The 27,428-nt window shown below is 49.3% G+C and overlaps 1 protein-coding gene across 3 annotated transcripts; it reads right to left on the reverse strand.

Annotated features, from left to right (window-relative positions):
* Positions 1-1,710: 1,710 nt before the first annotated feature.
* EXOSC10 (exosome component 10) lies at positions 1,711-27,054 on the reverse strand. Of its 3 annotated transcripts, none has more exons than XM_040461147.1 (25): positions 26,911-27,054; positions 24,213-24,349; positions 21,918-22,041; positions 20,002-20,106; positions 19,547-19,712; positions 18,810-18,924; positions 16,906-16,981; positions 16,590-16,700; positions 16,245-16,388; positions 15,529-15,719; positions 14,367-14,523; positions 14,065-14,213; positions 13,833-13,883; positions 13,073-13,184; positions 11,242-11,292; positions 10,986-11,064; positions 10,790-10,899; positions 8,962-9,057; positions 8,568-8,642; positions 6,172-6,259; positions 5,006-5,079; positions 4,310-4,481; positions 3,486-3,547; positions 2,505-2,581; positions 1,711-1,848 (listed from the first exon to the last, which is right to left on the reverse strand). In XM_040461147.1, exons 1-25 carry the CDS (start codon positions 27,019-27,021, stop codon positions 1,818-1,820), a joined length of 2,664 nt encoding a protein of 887 aa, XP_040317081.1. In that variant the 5' UTR covers positions 27,022-27,054; the 3' UTR covers positions 1,711-1,817. The 3 variants fall into 3 exon arrangements, with proteins under 3 accessions (XP_040317081.1, XP_040317086.1, XP_040317073.1); XM_040461139.1 differs by lacking the exon at positions 1,711-1,848 and adding an exon at positions 2,396-2,456; XM_040461152.1 differs by lacking the exon at positions 24,213-24,349 and having other exon boundaries at positions 26,911-27,024.
* Positions 27,055-27,428: the final 374 nt, after the last annotated feature.

The following is a 27,428-nucleotide window of genomic DNA, read 5'->3' on the forward strand; positions in this document are numbered from 1 at the left end:
ACCCGGAGAGTTTGCCGAGCCCGGCTCCCGAGGCCGCAGCTCCAGCCTGGTTGGCAGCTGTGGGGTGGAGCCTGGGTTTCTTTGTATTACAAGGTTCTCTGGACTTTCTCCCTTCCTCTTCCAGGTCCGACCCAAATGTGCCTTTCACGAAGTCTCCTCGGGCCATCCTCAGTAGAAAATGATTGCTCACTCTTAAAAATTCCCATCTGTCCATTTTTTAATCGCAGGGACTCTGAGATTTGGGGGAGACTGCTTATTGTGCCTCACTGTCCATTCTCTCCAAACTGCATCAGAATCCTGGACTTTTAGGGGCACGTGGGCACGGAAATGACTTTCCCAGTAGCCCTTGCTGTGGCATGTGACCATAGGCCAGCCAATGGGAAGTGGAAACGGGCAACTTCCACGTAAAGGGAGGTGGGTGTGCATCTCCCACTCCTTCCAGCTGACTGGAATGCAGATGTGATGGATGGCGCCATGGCAGGTCCCCGTAACCCAAGCGGTGGAAGCCCTACGTTCCTGTTGAGGATGGCAGCGCCACACTTAAGTGCCAGAGGGAGGACTGCAAAGTTGTCCCACTAGCTCTGGACCAACTAGGACTGAGGAGAGAGGAAAAAAACACCTGCTTTGCTAAGCCACCGACAGTTTGGCTTTCCTGTTGGTTGCGACCGTTCCAGTCCTGACTAGGCCAAACATCAGCCCATTTTGGGCCTGGGCTGTTCTTCGCTGTTCTGCCTGATTGGCTGCTCCCTGGCAGTGCGCCTGCTTTGGCTTCACGGCCCCTCAGGGGGTCGCACACAGCCAGCCCTCTCGATGATCTCTGGGAAGAATTTCTATGAAAATATGTTCTTTAAGTAGTTGCGAAAACAAAAATGATGGTATATTTTGTGCCTTCTTGGCTTAATATCCCATCTCGATATTAAAATCAAATGGAATTCTGAAGGAGCTCAATGCTCCATTATTAAGAAGAACATAAAAATGCAAATATACATGTTCAATAATGGTGCTTAACTAGAATGAATTTTGGAATGAGAAAAGATAGAAACTTTAAAGGTGAAAAACTGCAGAAGCATAAATCCAAGTTTGGAAATGAACACACACATAGTAGAAAGCCTTTCTACCAAAGCGTGAAAGCTTATCTCTGTGTGGTAGGATTACAGATGATATAATTGTTCTCTTTTCCTCATTTCCTACAGTGAACATGCTATTACTTTTTTAATTGGGGAAGTTCAAAAAAAAAAAAAAAGGGGGGGGTGGGGAGACAGGTACAGGGAAGAGACCGGGCCCTCTAGAGGCCACAGTTGGCTCTAAAGCTGTACCAGCCGCCCCCCACCCCTGCTCCACCCCGCCCCCTCACCCCCCACCCCCACCCCCCACCCCGGCCCCATGGGGTCTTTACCATTTGGCTTTCACTGGCATGACTGGAAGGCATGTGAAGGAGGGAGCACGGCTCACGGACCCCTCTTAAAATGGAGAGTCGATGCTCCATGAACAGGGTGCTCTGTGTTTTGTGGGTGCTGCCCTTTTCTGAGTCATACGAGATTCTCCTGTGTTCTCTCTCAGGAATGATTCTGGACTTCTCCAGAAATCACAGTGTCCTCAAGGGCACGCTTACCCACAGACAGCCGGAGATGGTGATCTGAACAGGGTGGGATCTGTCCTCTCCTGCCGGAACTGTGGTGGCAGCAAAGGAAAAGTCAGGAACCCGCTTTCTTCCAATAAGAATTATTTTTAATGGTTTAAAAATGAGTCTGTACAAAACCAGCACCACCGTCTGGTGCTTCCGGTCCGCTGGGGAATTCCAGGGGTCTCTTCCAGCGCTATCTCTTTGGCCAGCTGTGCCTGAGACCTCTGCGGAGACAATATGAAAACAAGAGTTACTTCTTCCAGTTTGGCTGGAGAGCTGCTCTCAGCTGTTCATAAAACCTTGCAAACCTTAATGCACAACCGGGGGAGCCTGGTTTGTTGGGGGGGGGGGGCGGTGGTCCTGGACAACTGAGCTTGGCAGTAGGGTGCCCCCCGACCCTGGCAGACGAGAGCGGGCTGGGGCAGTGCCCTGGGGCCCAACGAGGGTGGCTGTGCTGGCTAAGATCTAAAGGCAGATTCCCTCATCAGGCCACCCCCCAGGGGTGAGTCCTCTGGTTTCAGGGTCTGTCCTGAGGATAAGCGTTTCAGGTTCTTAACTAAAATTTTCTTAAATGACAACCCACATTTACTTCACTGATTTTTCCCCCCCCATTCCTCAGAATTGGGCTGATCTAGGAAAATTCCAAGCCTATCTGCTCGGAGGTGACCCCGAGGCAGCTGCGTGGCGATAGGTGGTGAGTGACAGGAATCTGAGTCTGGGACACAGTAACAGCACTCGGCAGTCCCTTCCCCTCCTCCCAGCTCGGCTTTCCTAGAGTGACCGGGAGGGATCTGCTCCAGTGAGGCTCTCTGGGTCTTTCCAGCTGAGACCTCTGAGCCGCTGCTGGGTTTGCGGGGCCACGCCGGCCTTGGCCACATACCTGTCTGGCTTTCCGCTTGGAAAGGACATGCTTTTGTTTCCCACCGACTGTTTAAGTTTCTTGGGTATGGCGCATTTCTGAAAAGATAAAAAGAAAAAAAAAAAAATCACTTCGGCTGAGTGATAACCTGACTGCAGGAGACACAAGAAACAGCTCAGAAGGCCCTCCCGAGACACCAGTGCCGCTGGTTTTCTCTCCACTGGACGTTTCTGGGTGCTCTGAAGAAAAGGCCGTCCGGATGAGCTACTAAAGGGACAGGAGGGCTCCACACGGGCCTCAGCCTCCGCGTGCAAGTTTTCGGCCACTTTTGGCTCCGACTGGCACCAACACCCACGGGGGCGAATGCAGGCTTGTGCCGGCACAGAAAGGAGTGTCTGTGGCCTGCGGCTGTGATTCCCATGGTAGCAAACCGCATGCCAGCCTTTACGGCCTCTTTAAAAAAAAGCTGTTTTTTTTTTCTTTTTCTTTTTATTGTTGGAAGAGCTGACGGGTATTGTCCGGACTTGGGAAGGGATGAGGTGAGGGCAAAGATATGCAAAGGAAGATGACTGATGATTCCTAGCTGGGCCCTCTTCCCAGCAGTGGAAGAGGAAAAAAAAAAAAAAAAAAGCACCACGAGCACGTGAGAATTCTCAAGCAGATTTCTATTTTTCATGTAAAAATTTTTTTATTTTAGAGAGAGTGTGTGTAAGTGGGGGAGAGGGGCAGAGGGAGGCAGGCAGAAAGAGAGGGAGGGAATCCTAAGCAGGCCCCATGCTCAATGCAGAGCCTGATGTGGGGCTCGATCCCACAACCCTGGGATCACGACCCGAGCTGAAGTCAAGAGTCGCATGCTTAACCGACTGAGCCACCCAGGTGCTCTGTCTTTCCTTTTTTCTTTTTTTTATTAGCTGTATCTTGTGTTTTGTTTTTTAATTTTCAATCAAAATATAGCTGACATATACAATCTTACTAGTTTTCGGTGTCAAATACATGTCTTACCTTGCCAGATGGCATCTGCTTATTTGGATCAAACTGAGAAGAAGGTTTCGATTTGCTGTTTCCTGGAAGGTAAGAGAAGAGAGACGCCAGTGATCACGTACAGGAGTTAGTACACCCAACGGGCGGACTCCTGGGTGGGTGCCCGGTGTTCAGGAAGGGTGGGGCTGTCAGCCTGCTGACCCCTTTACGAGGTGGGCCGATGGCGGACACATTTCCACGTGTCACGCTCCCAGTACAGAAGGACAGCCCCAACACTCGTTTCTCACAGATCTATTCTCAGCTCAGGGCAGGTGGCTACAGCACTGGCTCTTTTTCCACCGAGGAGACCCGTTCTAGTCTGCGTGCTGGTCAGATGCCACTGTCGGGAACTCGGGCTCTGAGGTGACAATCCTGCGCTAGCTTCTCTCTCTTCAAAGGGACGTGGTGCCAAGGAGGCTGCTCTAGAGTCAGGAACGCCGCCTGCAGCCCCTCCAACGTACACGGACTCTGACGGGCCAAGGAACCGCAGAGCACCTCACGGGCGTCAGGTTTCTTCAGTAAACTCCTTACCATGTTTGTGTGTCTGAGAAAATGTGTTTCTGGGCACAAGCTACAGTGAGGAAAGACCACGCGTGCCATCTCGCTCAGCTGCCAGAGAGGCCCCGGCAAGTGAGGCCCAGCACGGGAGGGCGGCGCTTTCTGTCCGGGCGCTGCAGGCTCCTAGGGCGCCGCTGCCTGGTCCCTCTCGGGCTTAGCCGGTGCCTAGGGCACGCTTTCTTCGCGCTACAGTTCCTCCCCCCTAAGGCGGCCAGACATTCCTTAAAGGGCACCAGTCCCGGCCTCACCAGCAAAAGCCTTGAAATCCGACTTGCTGTAGTCGTAAGGGGTAAAATCTTTTTCTGGCAGATCTGGGTCTTTTGGCTTCTTAGAAGTTTTGAGTCGTTTCTTCTCTTGTTTCTGCTCTGTGGTCCTCGGGCCACTTGTCGTTCGCTCTCTCTTCTTGGCGGCGCTTTCTAGCTGTAGAGGGAAGGAAGCCGGGGGTGGGTGAGAAGACGGACGGTCCCACTAGGGACTCCGCCGCTGTGCTGGCAACCGGAAGGGGAGTGCGGGCCGTGAGTCTGGGCAGGGCTAGGGCCACGTGGAACAAATCCCTCGCTGGAGAATGAGGCGGGTCACTGAGGAAAGATGGGCTATGCGCTCTGGAGGGCTCTGGCGGGGTGGAGAACGAAATACATACTAGGGCAGAGCAGGACGGTAAACAGGCTTGGCTGTTAGAAGCTTCAGCACCTTATCTACTACTAGAGTCAGGGGTACGGTCTGTTGAGCGTAAATTCAACAGAGGAAATCATCTAAGAGGAATTACGGTATAAACTTTTTCGAGGGGAAATAAGGCAGGCGCTAACTTGACAAGCCAAAATGGACGGGGAAGACATAGCATTTAATTTGAACCACAGGACAAGCCCTCCTGCCATTCGAGGAAAATCCTGGCCACAACCAGGGGCATCGGGTTTCCTAAAAGAAAGAGAAGGGCCGGCACGTACGGCAGCCTGCTGTCGGACGGACACGGCCTGTTCCGCTGTTGCTTTGTACTCTTCCCTGGCCTGGTCCCGGGCGGCTGCAAGAGAGAGCACTGTCTGTGGAGCTGCTGCGTCCAGCAGCCAAGCCTCCTTCCTCATCCGGCTGCCCCGGCTGCCGGGGCCGCCACAGCCAGGGCGCCCTCCCTGCTCCCCAGCCTCCCGCACCGGCCCCTCTCCCCCAGGCTCTGAAGAACGGCTGCCTTGAGGCTCAGGCCCGGCTGCTCTCCCCACACTCTCAATCTGACGGCCCACTTGCCCCTCTCCTGAGAGCCCAAGCCAGACGTCCACCACCTACGTGACTCCTCCCTGAGGACGTTTCGGATGGACCCCAACCACGGCACATCGAGGACCAGAACGAAACCCAAATCGGCGTCCTGTGCGCTCTTACTCTGTTGCTGGCCACCCTCGTCTTTCTAATCACTCAGGCCCAAACCTTCTGGCGTCCACGGCTCCCTTCCTCCTCTCACGTGCCCCACCCGACTCGTCATGAAGTGCTGTCAGTGTCACCACCGGAAACGTCGGCTTCCAGCCGCTCGTCCCCTCACCTGGGTTACCACCCTGTCTCCTACCTGGGCTCCCACTCCTGCCCTCTCCACTGGGCCCTCCGTGGCCCCTGAAGATCAGTGCAGGTCACTGCTCCGCTCAGACCCTCCAGAGCTTCCCAGTCCGCTGGGAGTATAAGCCGTGTCCTCACGCCAGCCCTTCCTGCTCTCCTCCCCTCAGCCGCCCGCGCTGGCTTCCCGGCCTCTCTCTGTGCGCGCCCGACAAGCGACCGCCTCGGGGCCTTGGACTTGTGGGGCTTCCCCTGGAAGCAGCCCGTCTTTGCTCAGTGTCACATTGATTAGACTGCCTTCACCAAACGCCACACGGAAGCAGCCACCACTCCCCCGTGCCCGCCCCCAAGCACCTCCTACCCCTCTCCCCGCGGAAGTGTCTCTGGCCATCTGAAAGGACAAACGTTCACGGTAGGCTGTCCACTGTCCCCCAGGAAAAGGCAAGCCCCGCAGGCAGGGGCCGTGCCGTTCTGTTTGCTGCCATACGGGCACTTTGTTGAACAAACAGAATGATGTCCAAGGCCTGTTCTTTGACAGACACACTGACGGGCTGACTTACAAGGAAGTGAGCGCTACCTGTTTGCTCCGCTGCCTTCTCCTTGGCAATTTCTTTAGATTCTTTGCGTACCTGCACCTGGCTCGCCAGCTTCCAATGGTTGCTGATCTACAATGAAAACAAACAAGACAAAAACGCTCCGAAACTCAGCCACCTAGGAACGCTGTATTTTTTTAATGGGGTGATACCGGACACGCTAACCTAACAACTACACAAGTTCTAAGTCAGAAGTTCCAAATCTGATGACACACACACAAAAAAATCCATTTTATTTATAAAATCTTTATCAAGAAGGACAAAGGGCAACTGTATTGCAGGCACTGAGCCGGATGCTTTCCCGTCCGTTGTCTCATTCAATCCCTTCTAATAATCCCCGGGACAAAGGCATTATCATCACCCCCACTTTGAGATGGGAAATAGGTTCAGAGAAGCTAAATAACTCGTCTGAGGGCACACGGTTAGCAAATGGTGGAGCTGGGATTCAAGGCAGGACTTCTCAGGGCCGTTTGCTTCTGTATGAACATTTGCCTGCGGGTCGCATCTCGCGGACATTAGACAGAAGCACGGTAAGGGACATACAGTTGCCGAATGGGCCACAACTGGTGGGGGAAGAGGGGGAGAAGGCATAAGATCCACCTGACTCCCCATTTCTAAAGGCAGGAGGCTAACCACCAGCGACAGGGCAGGGGCCCGTCAGGTTTCTGGCCTGACCCTTGGTGCCTAACGAAAGAGCGGGAGGCAGACGGAGCCAGGCCGTCCATCTGACTGGAGCAGGAACTTCCTGCAGGAAGGAAGAAGGCTTTTAACAGACAATTAACAACGCTGGCTCCCAGGAACATCTCTTGGGGCTCCAGGGAAGGTATTTCCTTATTCCTCATTATGCTATTAAAAACAAACCAAACAACAGAAGACAGAGTGTTTTAAAATTTAAGCTGTCATCTATAAGAGCCTTAAAGTAATATTCATATATAAAATGCATCAAGCTGATCCACAAAGAACTTATCAAACTCAACACCCAAAAACCAAATAATCCAGTGAAGAAATGGGCAAAAGATATTAATAGACACTTCTCCAAAGAAGACATCCAGATGGCCAACCGACACATGAAAAAATGCTCAACTTCACTCATCATCAGGGAAACACATATCAAAGCCACAGTGAGATACCACCTCACCCCTGTCAAGATGGCTAACGTTAACAACTCAGGCAACAACAGATGTTGGCGAGGATGCAGAGAGAGAGGATCTCTTTTGCCTTGTTGGTGGGAATGCAAACTGGTGCAGCCACTCTGGGAAACAGTATGGAGGTTCCTCAAAAAATTAAAAATCAAACTACCCTACGACCCAGCAATTGCACTACTAGGTATTTATCCAAGGGATACAGGTGTGCTCTTTCGAAGGGACACATGCACCCCCATGTTTATAGCAGTGCTGTCGACAATAGCCAAAGGATGGAAAGAGCCCAAATGTCCATCGACGGATGAATGGATAAAGAAGATGTGGTATATATATACAATGGAGTATTACTCGGCAATCAGAAAGAATGACATCTTGCCATTTGCAGCTATGTGGATGGAACTGGAGGGTATTATGCTAAGCAAAATTAGTCAGAGAAAGACAAATATCATATGACTTCACTCATATGAGGACTTTAAGAGACAAAACAGATGAACATAAGGGAAGGGAAGCAAAAATAATATAAAAACAGGGAAGGGGACAAAACAGAAGAGACTCTTAAATATGGAGAACAAACAGAGGGTTACTGGAGGGGGTGGGGGTGGGGGATGGACTAAATGGGTTAAGGGCATTGAGGAATCTACCCTGAAATCGTTGTACTATATGCTGACTAACTTGGATGTAAATTAAAAAAAAAAAAAAAAAAAAAAAAAAGGAAAAAAGGCATCAAGCTGTACACCTAACATCTGTGCACTTTGTGACATATAAATTAAACTTCAGTTAAAACCAAAAGCCTCAGGGCACCTGGGTGGCTCAGTCGGTTAAGCGTCCGACTTCGGCTCAGGTCATGATCTCACCGTCCGTGAGTTCGAGCCCTGCGTTGGGCTCTGTGCTGATGGCTCAGAGCCTGGAGCCTGCTTCAGACTCTGTGTCTCCCTCTCTCTCTGCCCCTCCCCTGCTCACGCTCTGTCTCTCTGTCTCAAATTAAAAAACAAAAACAAAAACAAAAATAAAAAAAAACCCCGAAAGCCTCTTTCTTAAAAGGTTCCCAAATGCTTCTGAAAGTCAGAATAAAGTTCTCGCCCCTCTCTCTAGAAACTATGCTTATATGTATTTATATGTAAAGCGTTTTCTGTATTCAGGAGGTTCAAGATGGGCTTAAGACAAGGGCTAGTTCAGATAATTAAGAAGTCTCCTTTCCCTAGAAAGTCACTCTTGGAAAGGATGGTGAGTCCACTTACTTCATAGATTTTTGATGACGGATCAAACTTCGCTGCCTGAGAAACATGAGCGCGGCGTTCGAAAGAAGGCAGAAACTGGAGGGACAGAAACAGTCGTGTTAAAGGCGGTCAGGAACTGGACGGGGGTTTCGGTTGGTGTCAGCATGGGAGGCCTCGTTCAGAGCATCAGCCGAGCCATAGCTCACTGGCATTTGAGCGAGGTATCCTTGCCGGTTTCATCTGAGAAGATCCCGACTCCATCCCAACCTGGACACCAGGGACAATGGACACACTGGATTCAGGGGCTCCCTCTTTCCTGGGCTGTCGGCCTCTTTTCCAGGCGAAAGGCCCCTACAGCGGCAGAAACCTCTGCCTGTTCCGTCAGCCCTCAACTAGATGCACAACGCTTACTTACCATCCTAAATGGATTTTCAAAGGACTCCATTATGTTCTGGGCTTTCTTCTGTGCAACTGTTAGTGGGCCCTTTCCACTCTCTTCAGCACTAGGTTCCTGCAGGGACAAACAGAAAACGATCAACTCATCATCGTCATCATTTTGTGGCAATACGATACAAGCAACGGCATAATCGTAACAGTAATAAGAATACTGGCTAATTTTTTAGGGCTCTCGTCTGCATAAAGCACTGTAATAGCCTGTAATAGCACACAGTGGGGTGTACTTAACATCTATTTATTAAACCAATGAACTCTCACTGTGTCCTTACAGACTATTAAAGTATGTGGTATTATTCTCCCCATCTTACAGATGAGGAAACTGAGGCACAGAGAGGCTAGGTCTTCCAGACCCTGACGGCTAACAGCGGCACAACGAGGACTTTAAACTTAGGTCCATCTGGCTCTAGAACTCGAGGTTGTAACCGGACACTCACAAATGAAAAAAATTACACACTTTTGCGGGGAATCAGGACAATTCTGCACCAGGGTGTTGCTTCCAACCGGGTTCAGCATGCATGCTATCCTTCTGCGTGCTCTGTGGTAGCAGTCTTGCCACCCAGGGCACAGAGACACGACGGTCTGTTAAGTACAGCGCTTCCGTGTTCACACGGCCCCAAGTTCACGCTCGGATTTGTAGCTGCTGAGTCACCTTGATGACTCAGTTAAAGCGCCCAGATTTCTCTGGTCACGAGTTACTGAAGCCAGACCCAATCTAAGTTTATGTGATTAAGTGAGAAAGTTAACTCTCAGGCACCACGTCTCGCAGGCGGCATTTTGTCTCCCTGGCTGCTGCCTCGCGCTCTGGGGTGATTCTGGAATCTACGGAACCACCCAGCTGTTTCTCACGTGAACACCTGCTAAGCTCGATCCTCGTCTTTGTCCCAACGGATCAGACGCTTGCCTCTCTTTCTTTCCAGAAATTCTGAATTTTTCCTCTACCACCTCTGTTGTTGGCAGTATTCAGTCTTACCTGTGTATTTTCCCTTCATCCTGGTCATTTTGGTATCTACCTATCTTGACCAACAACCACACTGTTCATCCTCCCTTTGCAAACAGCCTGAAATTCCAGTACTGGCAGAAACACCCACTAGGGAGGACAGACTGGGACAGGCTCCGTCACAACCCAGTGCGTATTCCGGGAACACGGCCTGACCCAGGTTGGCCACACTCGGTCCCATACTGGACGGGGTCACGACCTACCACGACTCAGCCCCTCTTTGGGAGGGGAAACACATATCTCCCCGCTTCCCAGTGCCCTCATATCCTGCCCTTCGCTTTCCTTAATCGGCCAGCATAGAGAAACGGGTTTCAAAGCCGCCTCTTTTGCATCCAGAGCACACGCGGATGGCACCGGGGCGTGCTGGGGCGCAATGAGCAGCGCATTACGCTCACGAGAGTGCTCAGCCGGCCCCTTCCGGGACTCAGGCCGAGCCGCCTCCACTGTGGCTGTCGGGAAGGTCAAGCTGCCTCCACTGTGGCTGTCGGGAAGGTCCTGCTTACCGATCACCGTGGCCCACGCCCTCCTCCCCGCCAGGCGTTAGCGCTCTCGTCAAGGTGTTAACCCTTCCTCGAGGATCTCTTCACACAGAGCTCAGGAGACAATCCTCCGCGCATCTCTCACAGACTGCTTAGCAGATCTGTCTCCACGCCTGTCCCCTCCGGCCTGGGTTTTACTTCTGGCATTAGCGTCCACAGTGGATGCGACGCTCCAGGCACACAGCCTGTCTGATAAAGCCAACAAATCCCTGCCGGTCTACATCACCTCACCGGCGAGTCCCACTACTCACGTTAAATAACGTGATGACAGCGGTAGCGATCAGGCATTTGGTCTCTGGAGGGGCGTCCTCTTCTCTTTGGTCAGGGAAGAGGCTTGCCTGTTTCTGCACGGGCACGGGCCCTACAGGGATGGAAGTCAGTAAGGTCAAAGCCTAGCGGACAGCGTGCAAGGCAATTTCCAGGACATTCCAGAGGCCTCTACGTTACCGTCGCTTGCGACGACAGGGTAGCCATCTGAAGGGGCGTGGGAGCAGTCGTGGGGTCCAAAGAGAACATTCTCCAATCTCTGCGTCAGAAAGAAACCGACAGGCCTCATGAAAGCCTTGCAAGCGTGCAGCAGCTTTTCACTACCGTGCTGGGGCCTGCCTTGGACAGGGAGGTTTGTCCTGCACTGGCTCTGACTGGTGTCCCCCCCACCACCCCACCTGCCCACTGGAAAGAGAGGACAGATGCAGGACCATACCTCGGGACTGGGCAGCGGGCTGGTCTTTTTCACGCCGGTTGCCACTTCAGACTGAGGAGGAAAAATAAAAAGCATCTGAGGAAAGGTACGCCAGTGGGGCGCCCGCAAGTGTTTCCCTGGCATAGACTGTGCCCTTCACTAGACTGTTGTTCACGAGCCCAGAGATTTTCTTTTGTCCTTCATCCCTTACAGCGCCTGGCGATATGATCAGTTGGTACTCGGTAATTATCTGTTGAACGAAAGAATGAAAGCCTTTCTCATGGCAAGGGACGACGCAGCAGATTTGCAAGAGCTTGAAAGAGATTCTTGTCTAGAGACCAGGGTTTCTCTTTCCCTGGACAAGCTGTAGAGCCAACAAAGGAAACTTTAACACGAGGACTGAGATGTGTATATCTTTACACATCCTAAAGGAATTGATTTTAAGTCTTTCTGGGTCAATAATCTTTCAAAAAAATTACAAATACGGTTTACCATATACCAATATTACTACTGAGGCAACACCGTTAAAAATTGTCCCCTCCTAGCTCGGAGCCTGGAGCCTGCTTCAGATTCTGTGTCTCCCTCGAGAGGAGGGGAGGGGAATCTGCCCCTCCTCTGTTCACGTTCTGTCTCTCTCTCTCTCTCAAAAATAAAGATTAAAAAAAAACTGCCCCCCCCCCAAATACAAACCAAGACACGTAAATCTATCTGAACATGCTGTAGCATCGACACAGGCATGTGCGCACACACACACACACACACACACATCCACCACGTGCCCGCACCCAGGCGCCACGTGTGTGGAGATGCAGGTAACCGGACTTTCGGCTGGCTAGCCTGCCTTCGCCTGAGTTTGTCGAAAGTTTGGCATCTCCTTCACAAAAATCAGCTCTTCCTGAATTCCCCATTTCTATCCGAGGCCCTCCTATTTTCCCAGTCACCTAGGCTTTATATTTGGAGTGAGTTGTCCTAGACTCCACTTCCACTATCCCCAGATCCACAGTCTGAGAACACGCCGGGGTACTTTGCCCGGTGCTCAAACAAAATGGCAGTCGCTTTCATCGTCTGTTACTAATTCCCATCGACCTTTCTTCTGATGGCGCTTCTTGTTCGTGTCCCTTTCCTTCCATTTCTGGGACCGCCAAACTCACAAGACATTATCACTTCACATCTTGGACCCCTGCCAGGCTTCCAAAACATGCTCCCTGGACTGAGACCCTCAATCCATTTTTTTTTTTAAGTTTATTTATTCAACTAATCGCTACACCCAATGTGGGGCTCAAACTCACAACCCTGAGATCGAGAGTTGCACGCCCCTCTGAGCCAGCCGGGCGCTGTGACCCCCAATCCATTTTATTCCACCAGGTTAACTGCCTCCCAACAACAGCTAACTGGCCCAGTCATTAGACATTACTTGCTGTCGACTTATTGAAGACAGGATCATAAAATAACAAAGATGAGCTTTAGCTTTTCACGGTCATCAAGAAGACATGTCTACTGGCTTTCCTAGCCCCTATTATTTTCTTGGGGTTAAAAAAATTTTTTTTTAATTTTTATTTATTTTGGGGGGGCAGAGTATGAGCGGGGGAAGGGCAGAGAGAGAGGGAGACACAGAATCTGAAGCAGGCTCCAAGCTCCGAGCTGTCAGCATAGAGCCTGACGCGGGGCTTGAACTCACAGGCCGCGAGATCATGACCTGAGCCGAAGGTGGACGCTGAACTGCCTGAGCCACCCAGGCGCCCCTCCTGGGGTTTCTCTTTAGCATGGAGACCAGATCATGTATGGGGAAGACCACAGGTGCCAGCAGACAGAGCCTGGTGAGCTGAGAACCTTTGGCAGCGAAGCTTCTTACCTTCAGCAGGGGCATCTCCCGAGCCTGCTGGATCAAGAGGTGCATCTCATTGATCTGCTGCCGTACGAGGGGTGGAACAGGGTTGCAGCAAGCTATGATGCCCTGGGGTTCCCTGAAGACAAGGAAGGACAAACTCATCACTCCGGGACACGGCCCTCCGAGGCTTCCAGACAAGCACGGTGATCAGGGAAGCCCAAGCGCTACGGCTGAGGGGAAGGCCAGGGAGACGAGCTCCTAGCAGGGGGCAGTCGGGGCCAGCCGCTTCCGCATGTGCTCTCTGCTGCGGCAAGCTTGGAGGAGGTGGCCCCTGCAGCCTGCCTCCGGCTAACCGGGAGAGCTGGAGAGGGGCACCACCGCCCTGCCGAGCCGTTGCACTGCAACGGGGTCAACAGGAGATCACGAAGTTGGATTCTCTGTGTATGCTTCAATGAACATCATAAAGCATTCAAAGCCCCAAGATTCCAAATTACAGAGGAGAGCATCTGTGACACTTTCCTCCCTTCAGAGTGGGTACTGGAGGCTCAGACTCACAGCGGATCCGATCTGAGGCGTAACCATTGAAAACGGCTGCAGTTCAGAAGCTTTAGTTCCTACTGGGCAGTCCAAGGGAGGAAATTCTGAATCCTTGGACTCGTGAACTTCCTTAGAGCACTCATTTTCTCTGAGTCAACAGCACTGGGGTAATAACTATCAGAGAGGCTGATTTTTGAAGGATAAAGTTTCTCTGTTGAGAAACATATTTATCAGTTCTCAGACTCACTTGGGCAGTTCTTCAGCTATCTTTAGCATCATGTGGTTTGGCAGGACGTAGCTGGAACAAAACACACAGTGGTAGCATGTTAAATTCAGCCAGCGAGCCCCATTAAAAGGCTACAACCTGGGAGGGGAAAACGTAACCCACTTTCAGGGTGAAAAGAAAAGAGCCCATTATCTCCTGTTACCCGAGCTGCTCAGTCTAGGAGCAGATACTAAAAGAACGTCTAATCCCTTACCCGTAACTTTCATCTTCCCTACGAGCTGTTTTATCCCTCCAGGCAAACAGCAGCTGAAAGGCTGTCAGCTGCTGCGTGTTGAGATGCTTCTTCTGCTTCCTATACAGTTCGAGGTAGGATTCATCCGTGAAGATAGGTTTGATGAATTTCTGCAATGTATTACAGAACATTCAGGATCAATGGGAATCAGAATTGTGCCCTGGGGTCTTGAAAACGTTTGGCTCTTTTCCTCTGTGTAAAGAACAAAGCAAAGCACGAGGACCCGGCCCGAGATAGGGTGGCCGTGACCGGTGACGCTGTACCTTGAGGCAGATGTCCCTGCTCCGCTGCCACACCACCTGCAGCTGCACGGGCTGCTGGTTGCCTCGCTCCCACAGCTCCAGCCTCATTTTATCATAAATGTAAAGCAGGTAATGGGTGTCATCTCGGGCATAGTTGAGCATTTCCTCAGGCAGAGGTCTAGAATTGCAACAGAGGCAATAATTTTGCTGGTTTCTGCCCCGGGTGTGGCAATGTAAGCTATGTGCTCTGAGGGTGCTAATAAGACTTTGGCTCCTTTTAGTATCACAGCCAATACTCCAGTTATAGCGACATTTCCTACATCTTAACAGGACAAGCCACTGTCTCCACGGTTGGGGACAAAGGGCAGCAGGTAACGATGTGGTTGAAAATAGAGACCCTGGGATCCCGAGTTTGAATCTTAGCTCTCAACACCTGTCCTCGGACAAGTCACTGGGCTCACTTTCCTCACCTGGGAAATGAAGGCCGGCACCTCACAGGCTGCTGTGGGGACCACCCAGCACAACATCCCCGAAGCTCTTAGCTCAGTGCTTGGCACATGGCAAGGGTTAAATAACAGGTAGTGGCTTTCAGGCTTTGTCAGTTTTCATCTTCTATCTGGGCTTTGTTAGATCCTCTTTGGAAGTTCTGGTGTGCACAACTGCAGGAAAGCTCATTGGAGGAGGCTGCAAACAACAGCTGCAAACTCAGGAAGCTGGCCACCTGACAGTGATTGAGCTGAGCCCAAACCCCGGAAAGTGTGGCAGGACTCCACCAAAATCTTACACTCTAGTAAATACTCATTATAAGGTGCGATCACCTACATACCTTAGAATTCTTTCAGACCTATGGGAATTCACCACATACATGCACACACGCACGCACCCATCCCGACTGCAGAGATCTGAGTTTCAAACGAGAGACTGGCAGGGATATAGACACGAACACGACACACCTCTTCCAACCTCTATTCCCGAGAAGCATGGTGTGATAGCCCTACACACACTCCACGTGGTCATCCTAAAACTTCCAGCTGTGCTGGAAACAGCTGGAAGAAAGACCAGCGACATTCAACTCAAGGTTTGGCTAACGTCACAGTCTGAACAAAGGTCTGCGGGGACGAGACGCTGATGGGCACCCATGCTTCCTGCGCCATCAGCATTTCCTCGTTAAGCACAAACTGACCGTATCCTCCAATCAGCCAGCTGAAACTGTTTGTTGGATTCCACGTTGCAGTAGAGTTTCAGCAGATGGTCCAGCGAGTGCCTGCCCAGGTTAAGAAGGCGTGCTGCCTGATGGGTATCGAACATGTTCACTACATACAACCCGAAGTCTTTCTGTAGCCATTCTATGTCTGAATCAGCACCGTGGAAGACCTGAAAACAAAGCCGGAGTCAGGGGGTACAATGTGCACGAGGCCACTTGTGCCCCGAAACACACTCTACCTCTAGGGGATTATAACTCTGGAATCAGAAGCCAGAAGGCAGATTCAGATGGGTTCAGTTTTAAATGCTTCTTTTAATTTGGACCGACAGCCTTCTACACTCCTAATGGCACACTCTTCAAGTCTGAAACTGCTAACAGCCAGTGATTCTGAGAAAACAGCTCCACTAGCTTCAAGGATAGTCATTAAGTCCGCAGGATCCTGATGGCATGGGCTCACTGCAGGAATCCTTAACATGATGTACCGTCGCCCCGGGTGGTAACGAGCTGTAAGCTGTATCTTAGGCTGTTCTAATTGGGGCTTAGAAACAAAAGCAGTTTAGCGTGGGGGATCCGCGTGCAGGAAATTACAATGATTTCTCTCCACGTCACCAGGTCTACGCTGAAATAATGAAACAGTAAAATGAAAGCACTTAAATCCTGCGCTCATGCGCCGGGGCTGGAAAAGCCTGGCTGACCTTAACGATGGCGGGGTCTGTGAGGCTCTCATTGAGAATGTACATGTCACTTCGGAGCTCCAGGGTGTCGACAATGAAGTCTTCTGTTCGGGTGGAGATCTGCATCAGGCAGGTCAGCCCCAGGAAGCTCCTGTAGGAGTGGTGCTAAAACCCGGAAAGAGGGGAGAACAGGGAAAAATGATTTTGCTAGGCTTTCCTTTACAGATTTTAGGAGGCCAGCTATGAAAGTTACAAGGCTGATTGGTCTTTGCCAAAAAATAGATCCGTTGGTATTAATTTTATACTCCTCAAGTAGGTGCACTCATAGAGGATGTAAAATTTCACTCAAGGTCATTCACAACTTACCTCTAAGTCTACCGCAAACTCCTGACAAGTCAAGAGCTTCTCATTGAGCTCCACCAGTTCGTCCAGGGAGGATACAAAATGGCAGGGTGTTTCTCCCACAGGCCTATATAACTGGAGCATGAACGCACAGGTAGGAAGAGAGAGGAACGTTACGAATCATCCTTAGCTAAAGCACAAAATGAATTAGGAGTTCAAGAAATGACTCAAAGTTGCAACCTTCCACTTTAAAAGATATTTAAAGAAAGCCAAGATTGCATTGATTGGATTTTTCCTGGGCTACCTGGCCATCATCCATAAACTCAGTTTGGATGCTAACCTGGGGTTCTGGCTTTTGAAGGACTGAATCTGGTGGAGTGAAGTGATCTAGTTCATACTGATAAGGATGTGCGAACCTGAATAAACAAAACAAAAAGAAAAGTCCTTTTGAGGAGTTTTGTGATTCAAGGAAGAACAACTGCTTTAATCCAATTTGTAAAGACAAATGAGCAAAGAACACTGTGAAAATATCTTCTCTCTATAAAAAGCACCATTATTTCAGTGAGAATTCAAGGGCATCAAAAAAAAAAAAAAAAAGATCATGTCATACTGGTTCACCCTTATAATGTGATTAATTAAAAATCTACTGATTCATGGGGCACCTGGGTGGCTCAGTCGGTTAAGCGTCCAACTCTTAATTTTGGCTCAGATCATGATCTCAAGGTTCATGGGTTCGAGCTCCACACTGGGCTCTGCGCTGATAGTGTGGAATCTACTTGGGATTCTCTCTCTCTCCTCTCTCTTTCCCTTTCTCTCCCTCCCTCGCCCTCTCCCCCTCCCCCTCTCTCTCCCCACTCTCTGCCCCTCCCCTGCTTGCGTTCTCTGTGTCTCAAAATAAACAAACTTAAAAAAAAAACCTCATTTATAAAAACCTGAACTCTTATTTCAAAACACTGTATGACTGCCACTGTGGATGATAAAAAAAATGTGCAATGTAGAATTCCTTGTGGTTTGGGGGGAAAAAACACAAACCTGTGGAGAGAGAGAGGGAATGGGGCAGGTATCTCAATTGGTCATATGCTAAAGGCTCTATTTTTTGTTTTTCTGTCATCTACGTGCATAAAAACCCTAAATCTCTGAGTTCCTTGAGGGCAGGGCCATGAGTCATCACCTTTATTCCTTTGCACCTGCCTGTGGCCTCATGGTGCAGAGCTGGGGCCGAGGGCATGCCGCTAGGGCAGACTCCAGCTATATGTGAGAAAAAGACCAACACCAGCAAAGTCATTACCACCTTTTTCTTTCATATGGAAGGCAAGGTCCCTTTGTCTATTTTAAGCAGTTAATTATTCTTTTTTAAATTTTAATTAATTTTTAAAAGTTTATTTATTTCAAGAGAGTGAGAAACAGAGAGTGTGTATGTGAGCAGGGGAGGGGCAGAGAGAGAGGAAGAGAGAGAGAGAGAATCCAAAGCAGGCTCCGTGCTGTCAGTGTAGTGCGGGGCTTGAACCCATGAACTGGGAGATCATGACATGAGCAAAAATCAATAGTCAGATGCTTAATCGACTGGGCTGCCCAGGCACCCCTACGCAGTTTTTTGCAGATGCTTACACTGCCAGTGAAAAATGCCGTCTCCCTACTGACTTTATTAGTGGGCCCCTATCTCATGCCTGGTGAGAAAGGCAGAATGTCAGAGAGGAAGGACAGTTTTTTTTTAACATTTATTTTTTTGAGAGAGAGAGAGACAGGGCATGAGCAGGGGTGGGGCAGAGAAAGAGGGAGACACAGAACCCGAAGCAGGCTCCAGGCTCTGAGCTGTCAGCACAGAGCCCGACGCAGGGCTCGAACCCATGAACCATGAGATCGTGGCCTAAGCCGAAGTCGGATGCTTAACTGACTAAGTCACCCAGGTGCCCCTAGAGGAAGGACAGTTTTAAGAAAACTGGAGGTTTCGAGTTCTGGTTTTGTGGGAAGTCAGCATCTCTCGGTGGGGGTGGTGGGGGTGAGAGCGAGTGCTACCTCTGAGGACTGGTGACGGTTACCCAAGATGTCACCTGTGCAGGCCCTCTGTGAACACCAGCAGGAGGTTTGACCAAAGAGATCCACTGTTAGGATAGTGATAACAATCACCCATGCTTCAGATTCTCTGTTTACACGGATATATTTTACAAGAGTGAAGCCGAGTGAGAATGTGGCATAAAGGCAATAATCACTCACGGCAGAAAATCCCGACAAGCAAATACTCACATGTCCTGCTCCACCTGCTGGGTTCTCTGCTGATGGATGAAATCAGCCAGGGCAGGGGGGACATCCAAGTCCTCTGGACGATCCTGTGGGCGTTCCCTCCTTTCTTTAGAGAGTGCTAGAGACCCAAGGAGCAATGAAAACGTCATCCCAGGGTGTCTGGGTGGCTCAGTCAGTTAAGCATCCAACTTCGGCTTAGGTCATGATCTCACAGTTCATGAGTGCGAGCCCCACATTGGGCTCTGTTCTGACAGCATGGAGCCTGGAGCCTGTTTCAGATTCTGTGTCTCCTACCCTCTCTGACCCTCCCCACTCGCACTCTGTCTCTCTCTCTCAAAAAGAAACATTAAAAAACAAAAACAGGGGTGCCTGGGTGGCACAGTCGGTTAAGCGTCCGACTTCAGCCAGGTCACGATCTCGCGGTCCGTGAGTTCGAGCCCTGCGTCAGGCTCTGGGCTGATGGCTCGGAGCCTGGAGCCTGTTTCCGATTCTGTGTCTCCCTCTCTCTCTGCCCCTCCCCCGTTCATGCTCTGTCTCTCTCTGTCCCAAAAATAAATAAACGTTGGAAAAAAAAAAAATTAAAAAAAACAAAACAAAAACAAAAACAAAAATGCCATCACAAAAGGGGTGAATATATTCACATCTTGTCTAGTTTAGGAGGGGTTAGCTGGCTCCTTCCAAGACAGGGAGGCGGGGGGAGACTTTTCCCGCTTTCTTTAGGCAGAGCCTGCACGACTTACCCTGAGGGAGGGGTTTCTGAGCGTTGGGCTTGATGAAGATCTTAGGAAGAAATGGTGTGTTGGAGTTGTCGATCCTTTCTCGGAATTTAAGCTGAGGCCGGGCGATGTTTTTGGCATGAAGCAACCGGAAAGTTTCAGATTTTGTTTTTTTGCTATATTCTCCTGCCTACGATAACAAATACAAATAGCTTATAACGCCGCAACTCATCGATGAGAAATATACATCCCATTTCTGCCTTCCAAAAGCATTCATTTGAGAGTGTATGTTGTGGATTAGGTTGCAGGGTGCAAAGGAGAGAAGAGGTAATTAGGTTGTGCCTGTCCATGAGAACAAGTCGGGCAGTGGCCAGTTCTGTGTCCAATGAATCAGAACAGAAATGCAGACTTGCACGGCCAGGGGCCCTATTGTAAAGCTGGCATTAGAAGCTCTAGTCCATCTGAAAAGCCTCCCTCACCTTGCGGTTCCAGCTGGACACTATTGTCTTGGGGACCTGTAATCCTGCAGGGAGGACTGGCTGTTGGTTCTTATTCACACCTGAAGCTTCATCCAGTAAAATACCCTAGGGGCAAGAGACAACAGTTCAGGGTCAACAGGTTAATTATTTGACATTCTTAAGAAATACATTCAGGGGCGCCTGGCTGCGTCAGTGGGTTAAGCGTCTGACTCTCGGTTTCAGCTCAGGTCATGGACTCATGGTTTGTGAGTTCCAGCCCTGCACTGGGCTCTGTGCTGACAGTGCGGAGCCTGCTTTGAATTCTCTTTATCCCTCTCTCTCTGCCCCTTCCCCACTTGCTCTCTCTGTCCCTCTTTCAAAATAAATAAATAAACTTAAAAAAAAAAGAAATATATTCAAAGAATCATGCGTGGGAACATATATAAACACACACAAGAAAGTCAGCCCAAATAATTAAAACATTATTTGCTCAAAGACAGGGCAGTATTTGACCACTCCCAACCCTTGATCAGTTCCCTTGACAGCTCTCAGTTGAACTGAAAATTAAAACATGATTGAACAGTGTGATCTGGCCCACCAAAAGAATTAAAAAGACCCTAGACTGTAGCTATTAAACAGGGAAGGATGGTACTCCGAGGGAGAATGGAGGGTGTTTTGATCCATTCTGCCCCATTGAAGCAGACGTAGGGTATCAGTCTGGGCATCCAGATGACAAACGGTAGCATGGCCGGACTTGAAATCATAAAATATGAGAACTGCTGAAGGACCCGTGGACATTGAGACTATGAGAAGGATGACTTCACAGGACAGGAGTGTGTGATTTAAATATCTGCAGGGCCGTCACATGGTTAAGGGTTCAATTTGTTTTGGACGATCTCTGTGTATTTCTGTAAATAACTCTGCTGTAGAATTGGGCCTAAGTAGACAGTAAGCCAGATCATATGATCCACATCTCCTTCTAATCATGCAAATCAGGCTGTTTAGCAGATAGTAGATAACAGTAAAAAAAAAAAAGACTCAATTTTGGTTAGGCTCTGTACCCAGAAGCCTCTTCTCTCGCAACGCAAATAGGACTTGCAAACCTGGAACGTGGATTTCTTAATAGGCCTCCACTGAGCAGTGATAGGTTGAAGTAACTTATTTGAAGACAACTGTGTTATCTTTGGGGAAAAAAGGCCAACTGTCAGGAAGGGAATGTCACTGGAACAAGAAATGCTAAATTTCTGGGGCGTCTGGGTGGCTCAGCTAGTTAAGCAGCTGACTCTTGATTTTGACTCAGGTTATGATCTCATGGTCGTGAGACCGAGCCCCACGCTGGACTCTGTGCTGAGTGTAAAGCTGTTTGGGATCCTCTCTCTCTCTCTCTCTCTCTCTCTCTCTCTCTCTCTCTCTCTCTCCCCCACGCTCTCAAAATAAACACTTAAAAAAAAAAAAAAAGAAATGCTAAATTTCCTTTTCATTTCCTCAGATGCTGGGGTTTCTTTTCATATTTTAATAATACAAAAGCTCCTCATTTGTTAATTATCTTTTTTTTTTTTAAAGATTTAATTTTTAAGTAATCTCTATGCCCAACATGGAGCTCCAACTCATGACCCTGAGACCAAGCCAGCCACGTGCCCCCATTTGTTAATTATCTTAAGCATAGGGTGAGGGGCGCCTGGGTGGCGCAGTCGGTTAAGCGTCCGACTTCAGCCAGGTCACAATCTCACGGTCCATGAGTTCGAGCCCCGCGTCGGGCTCTGGGCTGATGGCTCGGAGCCTGGAGCCTGTTTCAGATTCTGTGTCTCCCTCTCTCTCTGCCCCTCCCCCGTTCATGCTCTGTCTCTGTCTGTCCCATAAATTAAAAAAAAAAAAAAAAAAAAAAAGTTGAAAAAAAAAATTAAAAAAAAAATAAAAGAGTAGGGTGAAACACTCACCACTCTTTCCAGAATGACGTCGTTGGTATCGACCAGCAAATCAAACTTGTCCTCCAACTCTGTCACTTTACTTCGGTCCTTAATGTTGCTTCGACACCCGTGGTATTGCATTACTCTGCTCATGCTAAAAGAACAGGAAAACCAAGGTTAGTTTGTATACCTTTATTCATTTGTTCCCAGTCTTAGAGAAAGCTTGAAAGGCTTGGCTTAGACTGTTCCCGATACTTTGTGATCAAACTAATAGTATTTGCACCCTTATAGCAAAGTTGTGTGGCCTTGGGCAATTCCCTAAATCTCACTCAGACTCACGTTCCTCACCTGTCAATTGAAGGGATGGAAGAAATTACTGAAAGCTTCCTTTAAATTCTAAAAAATGCATCATACTATGTAAATAATACACTCCGCATTCATTGCTTTATCATGAAATCTAAAACAGATTCTCTAACTCTGTCACATGACAGTTAAACAAAAACACTGTTTGTGTACTGTCTGTTCTCATACTCTTATTAAAAAGCTAATCCTCACGTCCCTGCAAGCTGTATGAGAGACTCTTGGATCTAGGCTTTCAAGTCCCATGTTATTCAAAAAGATTCACATATAGTGCAAGAGTCAATATGTTTTTTAAAAGTTAAACTCAAAAGGTACCAAATAACATTTCCCTAATCAAAATCCATTGTCTTGGGGGACCTGGGTGGCTTAGTCAGTTGAGCACCTGACTCTTGATTTCAGCTCAGGTCATGATCCCAGGTGGTGGGATCAAGCCCTGCATCAGGGTCCACTCTGAGCATGGAGTCTGCTTATGATTCTCTCTCACTCTCTCTCTCCCTCTGCCCCTCTCCTCCGCTCACTCTCTCTCTAAAATAAATAAAATTGGGGCACCTGGGAGGCTCAGTCAGTGAAGCCTCTGACTCTTGGTTTTGGCTCAGGTCATGGTCTCATGGGTTTGCAGGATTGAGCCCCACGTCAGGCTCTGTGCTCATAGCAGTGCGCAACCTGCTCAAAATCCTCTCTCTCTCTCTCATCTGCCCCTCCCCTGCATGTGCACACACTCTTCCTCAAAATAAATAAACATTAAACAAAATAATAAAAAAATGAAATAGATGAGAAAAATCCACTCTTTAAAAAAATTTATTTTTTTAATGTTAAAAATTTTTTTTTAATTTTATTTAAAACATTTTTTTGTTTATTTATTTATTTTGAGAGAGACAGAGAGAGCATGCAGGGGAGGGGCAGAGAGAGAGGGAGAGAGAGAATCCCAAGCAGGTTCTGCACTGTCAGCGTAGAGCCCGATGTGGGGCTCGAACTCATGAACTGCAAGATTACGACCTGAGCTGAAACCAAGAGTTGGATGTTTAACTGAGCCACCCAAGTGCCCCTAAAAAAATTTTTTTTAAATGTTTACTTATTTTTGAGAGAGAGAGAGAGAGAGAGAGCACAAGTCGGGGAGGAGAAGAGACAGAGAGAGACACAAAATTGAAGTAGGCTCCAGGCTGTGAGCTGTCAACACAGAGCCCGACACAAGACTTGAACTCAAACTGTGAGATCATGATCTGAGCTGAAGTCGGACACCCAACCCACTGAGCCACCCAGGCGCCCCTATTTTTTTTTTAAGTTTATTTATTTATTTTGAGAGAGAGAGAGTGCATGAGTAGGGGAGGGGCAGAGAGAGAGGGAGAGAGAGAATCCCAAGCAGACACCATGCTGTCAATGTGGAGCCCAATACGGTGCTCGATAATGTGTGATCAGTGAGATCATGACCTAAGTCTAAACGAAGAGTCAGACACTTAACTGAGTGAGCCACCTAGGCGCTCCAAGGGTTTTATTTTTTTTTTAATTTTTTTTTTTTTAACGTTTATTTATTTTTTTGGGACAGAGAGAGACACAGCATGAACGGGGGAGGGGCAGAGAGAGAGGGAGACATAGAATCAGAAACAGGCTCCAGGCTCTGAGCCATCAGCCCGCCCAGAGCCCGACGCGGGGCTCGAACTCACGGACCGCGAGATCGTGACCTGGCTGAAGTCGGACGCTTAACCGACTGCGCCACCCAGGCGCCCCAGGTTTTATTTTTTTTAAGTAATCTCTACATCCAACGTGGGGCTGGAATTCACAACCCCAAGATCAAGAGTCACATGTTTTACTGACTAAACCGCCCAGGTGCCCCCACTGTCTCATTTTTTATGTGTTATAGGTCTTGATAGCACAGAAAAATGTGATTAAGATCAAACTAATCTAGGAAAAATTATCGTCTTCTTTATATTCATTATTCTCACTGTAATAAAATAATAGAGTACTCACCACTGAAGCAGCCTGTCTCCCTGTGTTTCACAAAATGCCTGGAAACCAGGAAAACTTCGGTAGAAATCATACTCATCGCCAAACTGTGGTAGGCCCCCAGATGCCTTGGTGACTGCCACCACTGACCCAAGAGCAAACTGTCAAAAACCAGAAAAAAAGCATTTTTTGTTTAAAGTTTATTCATTTATTTTGAGAGACAGCGTGTGTGCATGCATGCAAAGCAGTAGGGGAGGGGCAGAGCGAGACAGAGAGAGAGAGAGAGAGAGGGAGGGAGGGAGGGAGGGAGGGAGGGAGAATCCCAAGCAAGCTCTGCACTGTTAGCACAGAGCCCATTCTGGGGCTCAATCCCATAAACCGTGAGATCATGACCTGAGCCGAGATCAAGAGTCAGACGCTTAACTGACTAAGCCACCCACGCACCCCAAAACAAGCATTTTATCTATCTATCTATCTATTTATTATAACAAGCATATTTTAAACACGGGTCCCCATTCATTCAAAAGCTCATTTTTCTCAGGGCGCCTGGGTGGCTCAGTCAGTTAAGCGTCCGACTTCAGCTCAGGTCATGATCTCGCGGTCCATGAGTTCGAGCTCCGCGTCGGGCTCTGTGCTGACAGCTCAGAGCCTGGAGCCTGCTTCGGATTCTGTGTCTCCCTCTCTCTCTGCCCCTCTCATGCTCATGCTCTGTCTCTCTCTCTCTGTCTCTCTCTCTCTCAATAATAAATAAATGTTAAAATAGGGGCGTCTGGGTGGCTCAGTCGGTTAGGCGGCCGACTTCGGCTCAGGTCATGATCTCATGGTCCGTGGGTTCGAGCCCCGTATCAGGCTCTGGGCTGATGGCTCAGAGCCTGGAGCCTGTTTCAGATTCTGTGTCTCCCTCCCTCTCTGACCCTCCCCCGTTCATGCTCTCTCTCTGTCTCAAAAATAAATAAAACGTTAAAAAAAATTTTTTTTAAAAAGCTCATTTTTCTCAAGATTTACTATATACAATACATTGTGCTAGACGATGCATCTTCACACATTCAACAAATATTCATTTAGTGCTGATTTTACCTCAGGAACCAAGTTTTGGAGCTTACATTCTTGGGAGAGTGGGCGAGAAAGATTTAAATACATACAAGACTAATGTTCAAAATGGCCTGGGTTTGGGGACGCCTGGGTGGCTCAGCCGGTTAAGCGTCCGACTTAGGATCAGGTCATGATCTCACGGTTCGTGAGTTCGAGCCCTGAGTCGGGCTCCCTACTGTCAGTGCAGAGCCTGCTTCAGATCCTCTGTCTCCCTCTCTGTCTGCCCCTCCCCTGTGCTCTCACTCTGTCAAAAATAAACAAACATTAAAAAAACAAATGGCCTCGGTTTGAATCTTGGCTCTGCTACCTATCAGCTGTGATCTTGGGTAAGTTGTTTAATTTATCTGGACCTTAGTTTTCTCCTCTGAAAAAGAGGCATAATAAAAGTGCGAGCCCCATAGAGCTGTTGTAAGGATTAAATGAGCTAATGAAATCAGAAATGGTAGTGCTTGGTAAGCACCTAAGTGCTACCATTATTACCACTCAAATTCAGGTCCATGAACTTTCTATGGGAATTGACTTCCATGTTTCCATTTAGGCAAGCATCTAAAACATAAGAACATTCTAGATCCTTTCACTGACCAAAGTATAACCATCACTGCCCACGACTGGACTTGTGTTTATGTTCCAGTTAGTGCCAAGTGGTTCTTTATTTTAATTGTGGTGCGATCATGAGAAAAAAAACCTGAAGTGCTGTCATAAAGAAATCATGGTTGGTAACATGAAGGCCAAACGACACCACTGTGAGTTGTGTAACCAATGGTTCCAGTTGGGGTGGGGTGGGGGGCGGGAGAGAAAGGAGGTGGGACACATGGTAGCTGGTGAGCATGAACGCCACCCAATCAGGACCATGGCTAGTGGTCCAGGAACTATCCCAGCCAAACAAATGAATTAATAATGACATCTGCTAATGATGATCCACCTAGCTGAGTGGAGGTTGGGGGAATACACGGTGCTAATTTACAAATTATTTTAGTTTTGTGGATTTGTAAGAGTTATGCACGAGGCATAATTACACCTACTTTTGTTTGTTCATGTTTAAAAAGCATTACACAAATAATTTAGATGAACCCTCTCTGTGTTCCTCCGAGGAGGCAATGGTAAATGTTCTAAGGCACCCAGAGGAGGCTGAGTTGGTGGCAGCTGTTACAGGTGACATTAAACCCAGGGTCTGGGATTATATAGGACTGCACCGCATAAGAGGAAAGGAGGATCATCCCGGCCGCGGGAGAGGAGGATGCCCATGCGGCGTAAAGCAGCCGAGCCCCTCCGGGGAGTTGGTCAGGTGGCTCAGGCCCGGGCGGGGACGAGGGCCCGAGGGCTGGGGACATCAGGGTGACAAGGAAGCCCTTCCCAAGACGCTGACACGGCTCTCCACACCCGAGGCTGCATGGGCTCAATGTGAGAACGAGGGTCCTGGGAAGCGGGGCGTCCCTCAGTGTTCTCGTGCGATCATCGCCCGGGAAGGGAAGTGAAAGACTGTGCCCGGCTCGGACAGCGGCCTCTCGATCCCTACCCGGGGCCGGCAGCAGCGCGCGTGCGGCCGGCTGGGCGGCCGCCGACTGGATCCGGGCCTACCTCTGGCCGACTTCGGGCGGCTCCCGATGCCCCAGAGGCACAGCAAACTTACCTTCACGAAGCTGTCCGCGTCCGGGAAGCCCGGAAGCACCATCTCCCCGTCGGTTTTGGCCGCGCTAGTGGCCGACTGGGCCTTGGGCTCCCGGGGGCTGGGAGGCGCCATTTTTCCCAGCCTGCACGGCTCTTCTCGCGAGAGCGCCTCGGGTCGACGCGACGTGCGCGCACTACGCACGCGCAAAGTTCGTCTTCTCGGGGGACGTGCTGGCTGGGAGTGTGAGTTGCTTTTCGTCCCTGAGCGCCGCGGCGGGGGAGTTTACGTTTTCTCTTTAACCTCTTATCGTATCTTCTTGATAACCTTGTGTTTTACGGTGGGACCCGGGGGATCCAAGTATCCTCATTTAAGGCCAGCTCCTCGCAAGCTCGTCCCGTGCCCGCTTCACCCGCTTGGTCGTGTCTCCTGTAATGATGCCCTTTCTCCGCACAACTGTGAGCCACCCAGGCTTCCTTGTAATGATGCCCTTTCTCATTCCTAACGGCCTACACATGTGCTGGCATCCCTGCGACAGAGAC

The sequence above is a fragment of the Herpailurus yagouaroundi genome, unplaced genomic scaffold (assembly GCF_014898765.1).
Source record: "Herpailurus yagouaroundi ecotype Mexico unplaced genomic scaffold, PumYag 77, whole genome shotgun sequence".
Classification (NCBI taxonomy): Eukaryota; Metazoa; Chordata; class Mammalia; order Carnivora; family Felidae; genus Herpailurus; species Herpailurus yagouaroundi.

Coding starts and splice junctions, on each gene's coding strand:
- EXOSC10 (XM_040461139.1), bottom strand. CDS start 27,021: ATGGCGCCTCCCAGCCCCCGGGAGCCCAAGGCCCAGTCGGCCACTAGC. Junction 19,713..20,001: donor TGTCCAGCTGGAACCGCAAG/GTGAGGGAGGCT, acceptor TTGTTATCGTAG/GCAGGAGAATATAGCAAAAA. Junction 16,701..16,905: donor TTCAAAAGCCAGAACCCCAG/GTTAGCATCCAA, acceptor TTCATGCTCCAG/TTATATAGGCCTGTGGGAGA.